General features: G+C 36.0%; 1 protein-coding gene across 50 annotated transcripts in view; it reads left to right on the top strand.

Moving 5' to 3' along the window:
* Positions 1 to 3,862, top strand: part of Tasl (TLR adaptor interacting with endolysosomal SLC15A4) — a 111,227-nt gene extending 107,365 nt beyond the window's left edge. For all 50 annotated transcript variants that reach the window (XM_063242854.1, XM_063242848.1, XM_063242861.1 and 47 more), the window contains one exon: positions 482 to 3,862. In XM_063242854.1, coding sequence (XP_063098924.1) covers positions 482 to 1,379 — 898 coding nt within the window. In that variant the 3' untranslated portion in view covers positions 1,380 to 3,862. The remainder of the gene's footprint in view (positions 1 to 481) is intronic.
* The last annotated feature ends 9,544 nt before the right edge of the window (positions 3,863 to 13,406 follow it).

Here is a 13,406-nt window from a genome sequence, read left to right as displayed (position 1 = left end):
AGCTCCTTGTACTCATGCTCAGTTTCTTGGTGTGTGTCAGTAGATCACGTCACTCTGTTCTCTTATAACTGGGCCAGGGCTTAACCGCCTACTTACCCTTTCACCATTTAGTGGAAACACTGCATTTCCTGTACATATCCTGTGACTTTTCCCACTCTGCCCCAGGTCCTTTCCTCTCTATTTCCTTTAAGCCTATAATGATTATAGTTCTAAATGATGTAAAATTGAAATTATTCTATCCAGCTTATTTTTTCCCATAGTGGGAAACTTCCTGAAAAAAAGGAACCGTATCTTTTCATCTTTGTATCTCCTAGACATGCTTTAATGGTGGAACGCAGCAGGATTAGTAGTGGCTTGGTGAGTGAACGAAGTGAATTCATTCATCATGCTTTCTTTTTTTGGTGTGTCAACTGCTAAAATTTTAAATTTAAAAATTTCAGCCTTCTTTTTCTCCAAAGTTACTCATCAATTCTCTTTCCAGGATGCTGTCTGAAGGGTATCTCAGTGGACTTGCCTACTGGAATGACATTCACTGGAATTGTGCAACTTATAGTGAACAGGTGACTGAAGAAAAGAAAGAGGAGACAAGTTCTGTCACTGCTCTTTCCTATTCCTCTGTGGACGAAACCCAAGTCAGAAGTCTTTATGTGAGCTGCAAATCCTCTGGCAAGTTCATTTCTCCAGTGCATTCCAGAGAGAGCCAACGTAGCATAAGTAAGAGAGACACAGTGTTGCTGACAAACCCCAATCCTGTGTTTGAAAGACCCAATTTGGCTGCAGTTGAAATATGCAAGGACCCTAGCAAAGAAACCTATTTAGTTCCACCTTCTTGCAAAAGTATTTGCAAGAATTATAATGACTTACAAATTGCAGGGGGCCAGGTGATGGCCATTAACTCAGTGACAACAGATTTTCTCTCCCAGAGCAGCTTTGAATATGGTCCTTTGCTGAAATCATCTGAGATCTCTTTGCCCATGGAGGATTCCCTTTCTACTCAGCCCAGTGACTTCTCCCAAAAACCTGTCCAACGGCACTCATCCTACTGGAGAATAACTAGTATCAAAGAGAAAAGCAGCCTACAAATGCAGAATCCTGTTTCAAATGCGGTGCTGAACGAGTACCTGGAGCAGAAGGTGGTGGAGTTATATAAGCAGTATATTATGGACAATATGTTTCACGACAGTTCTCCTACCCAGATCCTGACATCTGAACTCATCATGACAAATGTGGACCAAATTAGTCTTCATGTATCCAGAGAGAAGGACCTAGAGACTTCAAAAGCCAGAGATATAGTCATCAGCCGCCTCTTACAGTTAGTGTCCACTGAGATCAGCACTCCTAGTCTCCATATTTCTCAGTATAGCAATGTGAATCCATAAAGAGAGTTCATGGATCCATACTTCCATTCCTGTCAATTACTCAAATCCAAAGTAACACTCGATTCATTTATTCTGAGAATGTGCAGGAGGGGCTTGTGAAAGGAAGTCACAAGCTAGAGAAGCAAAGGTTGGCTGGAAGTCAGATGAGAATGAAGAAGAAATCTCAATATTACCCATGATGAAGGAATATGAGAAAAGAATACATAAGAATGATTTCAAGGAGAAATTTGTACACCAATAAAGTATAAATAAAAATGGTCAAAAAAGAGAAAGGAATATAAAAATTTGGGAGAAAAGTCAAGCAAAATAAAAACAAACACTATGACAAATTTAAAAGCCCAAATATTTCAGTGTAGAAATATATATTTCAAAAATAATCTGAATTGCTTCTTATTGAAGGAAATGGACTGCAGAAGATGTCTATACTTGGGTGGAAAAATAAGTTCAAACACTTTAAAGTATATATTTGTATATCTTTTCTCTATTCAGTATTACTAGATCACTTTGATATACTTTGTAAATATTAATGCTGTATCAACTGTTGTGGGAGTGTGTAGACTGGTGCAACCATTGTGGAGGTCAGTCTGGACATTTCTCAGAAAACTGGGACTGGGAGCCCCATTTGACCCAGCTATTCCACTTCTAGGCATATTCCCAGAAGAACTGAAAGCATCATACCACAGTGATATCTGTGCTCCCATGTTTATAGCAGTTCAACTTGGAATAGCCAGATCTTGGAAACAACCTAAGTGTCTGTCAACTGAGGAATGGATAAAAAATTGTGGTATTTTTATACAAAGGAGTAGTACTCAGATATAAATGATGATCATATTGAGATATTTATAAATAAATGGATGCAGCTTGAGACCATACTCATAAGTGAAATAAATCAAACTCATATGTATAAATACCTAATAGTTTCCCTAGTGTAAGAAATGATAAGAATACATAAAAGTATGTGGTAATCATGATTCCCAGTTATAATGGTTTGAAGCCATATAATGTTTTCACTCATTAATTGGAATTTTTTTTTGTCTTTTTCATTTTTATCGGTACCGGGGATTGAACTCACGACTGCCCGCTTGCAAGGCAAGTGCTTATGCCACTGAGCTAAATCCCCAGCCCCTAATTGGAATATTTTTAATCTGGATTGATTGATTTTATTGTCTGTGATAGTACTAATAGCTATTTTGAAGAAAACAAGACATCATAATAGCTAGTGCTGATTTAATATCATCTTGTTTTGAAGTCCCATCAAGCTGTTGTTCATCTGTTTCCATTGGTTTTAATATGTTGTATCTTATATTTTAATATATGTGATAGTATAAACAAAATTTTTTATAGGCAGAGATAATATAGAAACCTTTGTTCGTTTTCTATTAGCTGGTTCTAAATACCCTGTAATATTTTCATTTTCTTGAATGGTTTCACACTGTCTTGATATGTTTGATGCTACAGTATATGAAGTTATACTCAAATATTTCAAGGAAAGAGACACTATGGGTAACTACTATTATGTCAGGTTATCTGGTGGTGAAACACTATGATGCTTAAATTGTTCTGTTCTGACTTGTGTTGTTCTATTGTTATGTCCTCTTTTATCTCAATCTCTCCCTTTTTTTTCCTTTTTTTAAAAATTTAATTTATTTTTTCTTATTTTTTTAATTAAGGGAAAAATAAATTTAAAAATAGCGGGATATATTATAGTAACTTTTTTGTTTCCCTATTAACCTGATTTGAACCCCTATATTGTTCTCCCCATCTTATTTTCATTGATTTTACTCTATTCTGTTTTGTTTGATAGTATCAATTTTGAGGGTATAGGCAACCACTTTAAAGGCAATAAGATTTACTATGATGCCCATTATGGTTTGACTATTATCTTCTTTTGAAGTCCTGTAAGTCTCCAATGTTTAGGTTTTATTGGTTTTGTTCTGTACTGTTTTGTTCAATTCTATTATACCTGATGATATAGGCAAGTCTTTTTAAGATAGCAAGATGCATAATGGTAACCATTGTTGACCACCTGGTATTCTGTTTTTACATCATGTACTATGTTCATCCTTCTGTTCTAACTGACTGTTTTGCTTTGTCACATTTGGTTTTTTTCTCTTCAAAAAAAAGTAATAAGAACTGTGGGAGTAATAAAATCCAAAATGTGTAATTGTTATTTTAAAAAAGAGAGGAAAAGAAAGTGATCTAAAGGATATAACTGCATGTATATTTAAGTGTGTAAGATAGAAAACTGTATTACTAAGTTTTTGTTGGATCACTGAAGAGAACTATTTGCAGTCTCACTGTTTGAATGTCCATTTTGTATGCTTTAATTCTGTAATTTGAACAACTATTTTTAGGTGACAATATGTAATCTATTAACTAGTGATTTATTACTGTATATTTTTTTCTTGGAATTCTGTATTACTTGTGCCCTTTCACTGTTATGGTTTTTTATTTTCTCTTTAAATAAAAATTTTTAAAAAATGCCTTTTCTATTTTTAAATGGCTTTCAAAATTGGACAAGTACGTAATTTATTATCAACAACAATAAATGTACCTGAAATATGAAGGCAAAGAAGGATAAGATGCTTACAGTTTAAATGAGAACTTGTTTTGATACCATTTCAAACAAACTTCAAAAACCATTAATGTTTATAAAACAATAGAGGAAATATGACCCCTCTGTATTTGTTATTAAAGTAGCTGCATTTGTTATAGAATAGCTGCATTTTTAAAAAGGTTGCTTTTGTCTTCAGATCATTCTGAAATATACAGATATGAAATATCATGTTTCAGAATTTTTTGAAGTAAATCTGTATAGAAAGAGGAAATTAAGACAGAGAGCAAACATGGTGATAATGGGCTATGAAAAAACAATATTTTGTGACGTGTGAAAATTGTATGAAATTAAAATTCAATGTCCATAAAGTAAATTTTTGTTGGAAACAGTCACACTCAATCATTTATGTGCTGCCTATGGCTGCTTTCCCATGAAAATCAGAAGGTTGTGTAGATGTGGCAGAGAATACATGGCCCAACAAAACCTAGAACACATCCTAGGTGGCCTTTTACAGAAGTTTGCCAGTTTTGCTCAACAGCAACTTAGCAACTTGTCAACATAGTGGCTGCTTGATTTAATTCAAGTTTTCAAGGGGAAGCACACTCTGAAATGGAGTTTGGTGAGCAAGTTTACTCAGGATTGGTCTAGCAAATCATTTCTATGAGCCAAGAAGGGAAATAGAAGATTCCACAAAGGTTTCTGTGCACCTCACAGGAAGTTCTGGAGCTAGGGTGAGCCTAGAATGTTTAGTTCCAAATGGAAACACGAAGCTTGGCTTTTGCACTGCAGCATCTATCAGAAGGGAGGATAATTGTAGTTGAGCTATTCAGCAAAGGGCAATTTCCAAAGTGTGATTCTATCATGTGTCTTCAGCAGCCAAACTCCAGGAAACTGTGGGGGAGATGATGTCTCATTCCCAAAAGAGGAGTCTGGGTGAAACATTCTATTTGCACTTGTAGAGTGAATGAATGTATTTTTTCATATCATTGTGTAGGAGATATTATTTTGATATTGTTATTAAGAAATGTTATTGATTTTTTAAGCATACCACCACAATAACAGCTGTGGATTAATTACTTGCTCTGTGTCTGGTACCATGTTAAATATTTTCATGAATTATTTTTTATGATTCTCAAAATAACTTTAGAACAGAGAGAGCATCTATTATTCTCATTTTATAAATGAGTCAGCTTGGCTAAGGTAAGTTAAATAATTCGTCCAAGGGTACACAGTAGGTGATAGAACTGAATTTAAATTTAGCTTCATGTAACACAAGAATCCTTGTTTTTAACCACTGTTTCCTATTTTCTCCCATTTCTCTATTTAAATGCAGATTTTCTACTCCAGAGAAAGTCAATACATTAATCTGTTTACTATTACATTACTTCATTTTCCTTTGTAGTTTTGCTTGATATATCCCTTATTTTTTATGTCTTCCCTGTCCAGAAATTAAGCTTTGATTTATACATATGTTTTATCATTTTCTAAACATTACTACCACATAGTAGGCATCCAAATAATATTTGTCAAGGGGCTAAATATGTCTTGGCTATGTTGGATGTTATGCATGGTAGTCAACGTGAAAGACCATCAATATAAAAACCAGATAATTCTGGTTAGAAAAAAATGCTACTAAGGTTTCTTCCCCAAGGAGTAAGTTAATTGAATTGAAGGTTGGTAAATAGCATAATGAAATGCATTAAAATAAAATATTTTCAGATTATTTTTCTTTGGTTCTTGAGAAATAATTTATTGCAAAGGTCACTGGTCTATTTTGTTTTCACTGAGCTTTTATTTGATGCTCTTTTTTTTCCTCAGTGTTTTTTGGGGGAGTTGAAGCAGTGTGTATTATAGCACTTAGATGTGTGATGGCTAATCTTTATTTTCAGCTTCATTGGCTTTTTTTTTTGTACCAGGGATAGAACTCATGACCTTGCACTTGCCAAACAGGTGCTTACGCAACTAAGCTAGATTCCCAGCTCAGCTTCATTGGTTTGAGAGACACTTGGATAAGTAAAACACACTTCTGGCTGTAACTGGAGAACTTCCTCTTTGGCCTTTCAGTCAAACCATCTCTGCTTCACAGCTCCTACGAAGTGAGCAGCTTTACTCTACCATGCCCTTCTACCATGATATTTCTGCTTTAGAGTCAGCCAACCATGCACAAAACCTTTGAAACCACAAGCCAAAATAAACTCTTCCTTCTTTAAGTTGTGTGTGTCAGGAATTTTGTGCCAGCATTGAAAAGCTGATTATCACAAGAGGGAAAATACAATGTATATGTAGACATACAGAAGAATAGGTCTCATCTTCTATAAGCTTACTATATTGTTGAAGAAATATAGAAGATAACAAAGGATAACAAAGTACTACCCAATTATTTAGTAAGGGGTAAAATGATACAAACAAGAATAAGATTATTAAGGATGGCAACACAAGTGTTAAGAGTGTTGAAAAGGAGACATGTTGTTTGGTACTAGATAGTGGAGGAGTCCAGTGTAGGTAAAGCTTCCAAGGGAAAGTGATAGTTTAAACTATGCTTGAAAAAGGATAAGATCTAGGCAGATGGGTGAGAGAAGTGTTTCAGGCAGAGGTATATTTGTTGCAATGGGAATAGTAAGTCAATGGCTATACTGAGCTGAATGAATGGATGGATAGGCAGTAGACTAGTTTGTTATTGCTAATGTAACAAATTTACACAAAATTAGTGATTTAAATCAGCACAAATAACTGAGCATGGTGATGCATTCCTTTAATCCCAACACTCAGGAGGCTGAAGCAGGAAGATTGCTGCGAGTTATAGGTCAGATTGGGCTACAAAGTGAGTTGAAGGCCAGCCTGAACTTCGTAGTGAGATACTGTCTCAAAAACAACAGGAACAACAAAATCCCAAATGTATTATCTTACATTTCTGGAGATCAGAAGTACAACAAAACTGAGAGATACTACCTAACAAAACAGATGTAAAACTAAAATTATGTAAACAAATATAAAATACAAGGTTTCCTTGTGTTACATAAAAAGTATTCATCATTTTAATAAGTATTGAATATGGTTATTCACCAGTATCATTGGAGGATTGGTTCCAGAATTGTCCACATGTTCCACAATGTTCCAGTCTTCTACAAAATGATACAGCATTTACATATAACGTATGCACATTCGCTAGTATACTTTAAAACATCTCTATATTACTTATAATTTCTAATATAACCTAAATATGTAAATGCTTGTTATACTTTATTGTTTAGGGAATATTGATGAGCAATTCTGTATATGTTCAGTTCTGACACAATATTTTCAAGAATACTTTTAAACTATAGTTGATTGAATCTGTAGATGTGGAACCCATGGATTTGTTGTACGTAATCTGTAATGAAAGGCACACTAAGCAACTGAAGGCCTTGCCCATCAATTATTTTATTTATTTTCATGGCTTTGGGGGCATCATGACAAATTTTTATTGTTTTTTTTTCGTCTTTTTCGGTACCAGGGATCGAACTCACAACTGCAACTTGCAAGGCAGGTGCTTATGCTACTGAGCTAAATCCCCAGCTCCGACAAATTTTTAGAAAAGGCATGTAATGTCATGTTTATTTTTTAGGAATATTTCTATTTATGAATTATTAATTTTAATTTTATGAGGTTTTTATATTAAACAATGTGTACTTAACATAAAATTAAAATATCAATAAAATCTTAAATTTTTAATATGCAGTGAGCATGTAGAATAAAAATCAACATTTTCAACATCAACTGTTTACCTTTTTACAAGTTCCAACAAGTAACAGCAGAAATAAGTTCCTATGTGAACTACAATTAAAATATAAACAAATCTCTACCACAGAAATAAGCTTTGCTTCAATTATCACACCTTAAACAATCTTCAGAAATAATGGTAGCATGTTCCCTACATAAATCTTGCTTACACTGACAGAACATGTGCTTAGCTTTGCCTGTTTTTTTGTTTGTTTTTTGTTTTTTGTGGAGGCATGGAAGGAATAGGACCAAGTTCTTTGAGTCTTGATATATAATTCCGGCTGGCCTTGAAGTCACTGTGTAGCCCAGGCTGGCCTCAAATTTGTGGTGATCCTCCTGTCTCAGCTTCCCAAGTGCTAGGATTATAGACCTCACCATGAATCTTATTATATGATGTAATGTTGCCAGTATCATTATTATTTTGTTTTTCTTTACCATACAGAAGGCCTATGCTATCTCTTTCTTAAATCCAAAGATTGTACTATATATTTTTCTATTGCAAACTTGCAACTTTTTAAAAAAAAAGAATCGGCTTTGTTCTTGCAAATGGTTTCTGTACTGTTGTTCAGCAAATTTGTGTAACTAGTGAATCAATTGTTAAATGTGACACTTGGGTTTCTTTTTGAAGTAGGTGCAACAAGTCTGTTCATAAAGTCATATGGTTTATTACAGTATGAAGAAAGACCTGGTGGCTGACTTCCAGGGTAAATTTCTAAATTCAAGAGGTGAAATGTCTTTGCACCTACTAGGGCATATATTTTTACATCACAGTTGGAAAGTTTAGTTGGCCCATATTGCTGAAAGCCTCAAGCAGTACGAAGTGACAAAAATTGTTCATCAGTTGTCATGTTTTGGATGGTATATAAACTGATTGACTATTCAGATGACAAGTGAACAGAATTCACATGGTCAGATTTTTTTTCTTTTTTGACCTGTCTTTTTGTCATCAACATGTAGATAATTTTGAAGGAAACCAAATCTCTTTTTTTTTGCAATTGTATAATTTGTACTTTATTATGAACGAAGTCACATTTTGTCTTTGACAGCAGATGCTAAAGAAAACATGTAGGATGAAATACAATGGAGTTATCTGTATGTCTCAACTCTTACTGTCCTTTGTTCTGTGTGCTTTCCCTTCCTAGGCCACTGCTTTACCCTACAGACTCATCCAGCTGCCTCACACTATATGATGCTTTTTGAAGCAAACGTGAAAACTTAGTAGTTTTGTGCAATTTTTGTTTTTTAACAGCACTGGGGGATCCAACCTAAGGACCTCCACAAGCTAGAGACACAATAAAAGGCCCAGAGGGGCCTGGGTTAACAGAAACACTGTCCTCAGGCCTGCATGGTGTCACACAACTGTGATCCCAGAACTCAGGAGGCTGAGGTTGGGCAACTGCTGAGAGTTCAAAGCTGGTGACTGAGATAATGCCTTGAAAAAACATTTCAACACATTCCTGCTAGTTGCAGGCATGTCTGTGAAACTGGCAGGCATCTGGCTGATCATACTAGGGAAAAGTCAATAAAATACAACTTAAGACTGTACAAAGATAACGTATTTAAGAGGCTGGAGAAACTTAATCCCTTTTCATTTTAGATTAAGGCCATGGAGATACAATGAAGTGGCAAGCCAATGTAAAAATTCACTCAGGATTTACATAGCTGTGGGTTCCATAAGCTATCAATCATATTATTAAGATGCAACTTCTTGAAACAGGCAGGGAAACTGAGGTTTGAGGCCTGAGAAATACATTATCCATGTTCATGTTAACACAAAAGGTTATAACTACCAACTTATCTGATTAGCACCAAAACCTGAAATAAGACATGGAAGAAATACTACAAGCAAACATGGCTCAAGTAACTTTTTTCATTTGCTTCCCAGATCACTGAATTTTATTTCAGTTGAAAGACAAAGTTTCCACAGAAATGTACCTAAAAGTTATTTATTTTCAAATCAGCTGATTATTGTTATATCCGGATGTAAAATTGTACTACTGCTTAGGGCTTTGTGATCAAATTTTGAAGGCTTATAATTTTATAGGTTCCATTGAAACCAAATCTCTTTTGTGTCATTATTGTTTTAAAAATCTCAACACCACATCTATCACTTCCCCACCAATCCTTTGATTCAGATGATTAGGATAATAAATTCTTGCTATGAAATCTTTTTGTTCGGATAGTGAGGTGTCATGGAAAAATATTTTTGAGTAATACTATTGATGCACATAGAATGTTTTGTTGTATTTAGTCATTAGTATATTTCAAATAATCTTGTAGCATATCATCCATTACAATTTCCAGCATCGAATTGCAGTGCTGGCATTTCATCTAATAAGTTTCACCCCTAGCAAGAATCTAATGATATATTTTGACCTAATTCTAACATTGGCTCATTCAGGTATACATGACCATTTTGTAGCATTTTGACTAGTCAAATAATTACACAAAAATGTAACACAGTGCATAATGTGGGTAAAACTCACCCATTTACACTTTTAGTACATGCGTATACATCTTGCTGTTTGTTATATAAAGTGGGTAAAACTAAAGATTATTTCGTGTTTCACTCAGAGCGACTACTGAGATGCAAAGCTGGCTACCATTATGCTAGAGTACATATTTTCATTAGAAAGGTATGGTATGGGTGTCTGTGAATCAGTATGAAGAACTAATTAATTTTGGTTCTCTAGTCCTTCTAGAATTATGACAGGAACCTTCCCAAGTACTTGGGAGATGTGGAAGGAATAGCCCTGGAATTCCTTGAGTATGAACTTTAATAGTAAACCCTAGTCTTGACTTTGACTTGGCCTCAATTTGAAAGTGATTATGATGAATGCACAATGCACATTTAATAGTGAAACCTCTCCACTAACACAGCCCTTATTTCAAACATTTTGTGCCCTATGTCTTGTCAGGAACTGAAGTGTTGAAAAGTGAGGTCAAGTAGAAGTTCCATCAAAATTTTACTTGAAATGTGTGGAGAACACTTGTTAATGTTGCTTTTGTGATTCACTAAATTTGGCTAGTAAGAAGCCTGGCACAAGGAAACAAGGCAAGTGTGAGAATAATTTTTACCAGTCTGAATTTTGTTTTTATGTAATTTATAGAATATTATATGTTAGGGGCTGGGGATTTAGCTCAGTGGCATAAAAACCTGCCTTGCAAGCAGGCGGTCGTGAGTTCGATCCCTGGTACTGGTAAAAAGAAAAAAGAAAAAAAATTAAAAATATTATATGTCTGTGGAATATAATTAATTTTTACTTTTTTTGAAAAACAGAAACAGGAGCTCCAACTCAGTCCCTGGCCAGCTGTCCATCCCACTGTGGATGCTTCCCGATCCCATTCCCTGGCCCCTGTGTTCACCATGACCAAAGCCTCTTCAAACTGCTGCTCATTGGTGATGTTTGGAAGGAGCAAGACTTATCTGATTACTCACTTTGTAGAGAACAATTTCAACACCACTTAAATCACCATAGGAACTGATTTCAAAATCTGTACCACAGATACAGGCGGGGGGTGGGGGGAGAAGAACCATCAGCAAGTCTGGGACACAACTGACCAAGAGTATTCGAGACAATGCCAATTACCTATTACTCAGGATCCATAGGCGTTATCTTAGTACATGACATCACAGGTGATAAGTCCTTTAAAAATATTCAGAGCTGGATGAAAGCATCAAAGGGAATGCCTCAGCTGAGGTGGAGAGCTTGCTGGGAGAACAAGGGTGCCATAAAGGCCAAGGGATGGAGTAGGTTAATAAGTTGGCTCCAGAGCATGAAATCTGCTTTTCTGAAGCACATGCCAAATCCAGCATGAATGTGGATGAAGCTTTTAGTTCCCTAGCCGGGACGTCTTGCTAAGTCAGGAGGCCAGAGATTGGGGAAGAGGAGCAAGGCCCCCAGTGCAGACCTGAACAACCCTGGGACAAGATGAACACCCATGTCTTGTCTTCTGCCTTAATCCTGGAGGCTAAGCCTGAGGGAGGCATGGCTGAGGCCTGTGCAGGGGAGGCGGACTGGGGACTTAGAGGAATAGATGGACAGGTGATAAGGAGGGTGGAGAGAAAATGGAGAAAAAAAAGGAAAGAGAGAAAAGAAAAGAGGGAAAGCAAAGGCAGGGAGACGAGAGGGGATGCATTTAAGGAAATGAAAGAAAGGGAAGGAGGCAAGACCAGAGGGAGGAAGAACAGAAGACTGCATGACCTCAGGCCTCAGACTTACCCTGGGTTTTCAGGACAAGCCTAAAGGTAAATATAGTGGTTTATTCTGTTACTGGATCAGCTTTTAAGGTCTTTCATGAGTTTGACTCATCACCACTTTCTGAAGACTTGTCACTCCACATGGTATTTCTGTGTTTCTCAGTATACAGGCCACAGTTTGCACAAATGTCAAAATAGAAAGAAAGCAAAACAAAACAAAGCAAAGTGAAGTGAAGTGAAGTGAAACAGAGGAGAGAGAGGGAGGAGGAGAGAGAGAGAGAGAGAGAGAGAGAGAGAGAGAGAGAGAGAGAGAGAGAGAGAGAAGAAAACCAGAAACAAAGATAAACAAACATGAACATATTTGGTATGAATATCTTAGCTCAAATTGCAAGCCAAATTAAATTTTTTTCTATTGTCAGTGCAGTGTATAGTAGAAAACAATTAGAAGAATGTTTTGCTCTATCAGATTATGCTCTTAAGTAAGATAAATGATGTGTTTAGAGAAAAAAGAAAGAATAATCTCTGGTCCTAGAAAATCAAGAATCTGAACATACTTTCTGACAGTCCCTCCTCTCCCCACTCACACATCTGGGGAACAACATGGTTTGACTTGTGACAACCAAGGAAAGTCCTGAAATAAAATCCTGAGGTTTGTCTGTACCTAGAGATTCAGATCGCTGAGGACCTAAAGAGGACACTCAGTTGGGTTTTTGGCAGTGATGTCTGGTAATCCGTGTCCACTGATGACCAGAATTCTGTAACTTGAAGAATAACCCTGTAGGTCTTCCTTGCTCACCATCACTATTGGGGTTGTGCAAGACGACAACTGTGATATAACCCTGAGGATTTTAAAATTTAAGAGCGACTTAAGCTGAAATTTTCTGTCATAATATGAAAATTGGCAGCTCAGACTCAGTAATTCAGTTCTTCCTAAAATTAAAGGAAGAGTTATTAATTATAGCCAAGTTCATGGAGAAGGTGATGTTACAGTAATTATGTTTCTACTTTTCTGCACTGTTCTAGGAGAAAATAATCAAAGACAAAATTCTTCAATTTCTGAAGTAGCATGAAGTAGCTTCTCAGTAAAGCTCTAGTCTAATAGACAGGAGCTGAAAGAAGAAGGCAATAGAAACCGGAAGGTTTCTTCCCTTTTCTCCTTCGGCAACACTATTTCTGCTGTGGGGTTTTTTTTTGTGTGTGTGTTTTTCTTAAGTTTACTGGTACAGTGTAGATACACATAGTGATCACATTCATCAAAAAGAATTTGTTCTTGTACATGATATATCTTAGTTCCTCTTTTTTCCCCTATTCCCTTCCTCTCCCTTCACCCTCTCTTCCCCTCCTTATTTACAAAGTTTTGTTTCAATTTTATGATTATTCGGTCATTTTTTTCTTTTTCCTTCCTCTCTCCTATTCCCCTGTTGTAGTCAGGGGTTGTACACAGAGAACAATTCAGATCAGGACATGGAGTTTATAATATTTTTATAATGGTCACCGGAAGTTAACACAG

The sequence above is a fragment of the Cavia porcellus genome, unplaced genomic scaffold (genome assembly GCF_034190915.1).
Source record: "Cavia porcellus strain 051 isolate PalLab524CR breed Dunkin Hartley unplaced genomic scaffold, mCavPor4.1 scaffold_33, whole genome shotgun sequence".
Taxonomy (NCBI): Eukaryota; Metazoa; Chordata; class Mammalia; order Rodentia; family Caviidae; genus Cavia; species Cavia porcellus.
This window is presented reverse-complemented; position numbering and strand designations above follow the sequence as displayed.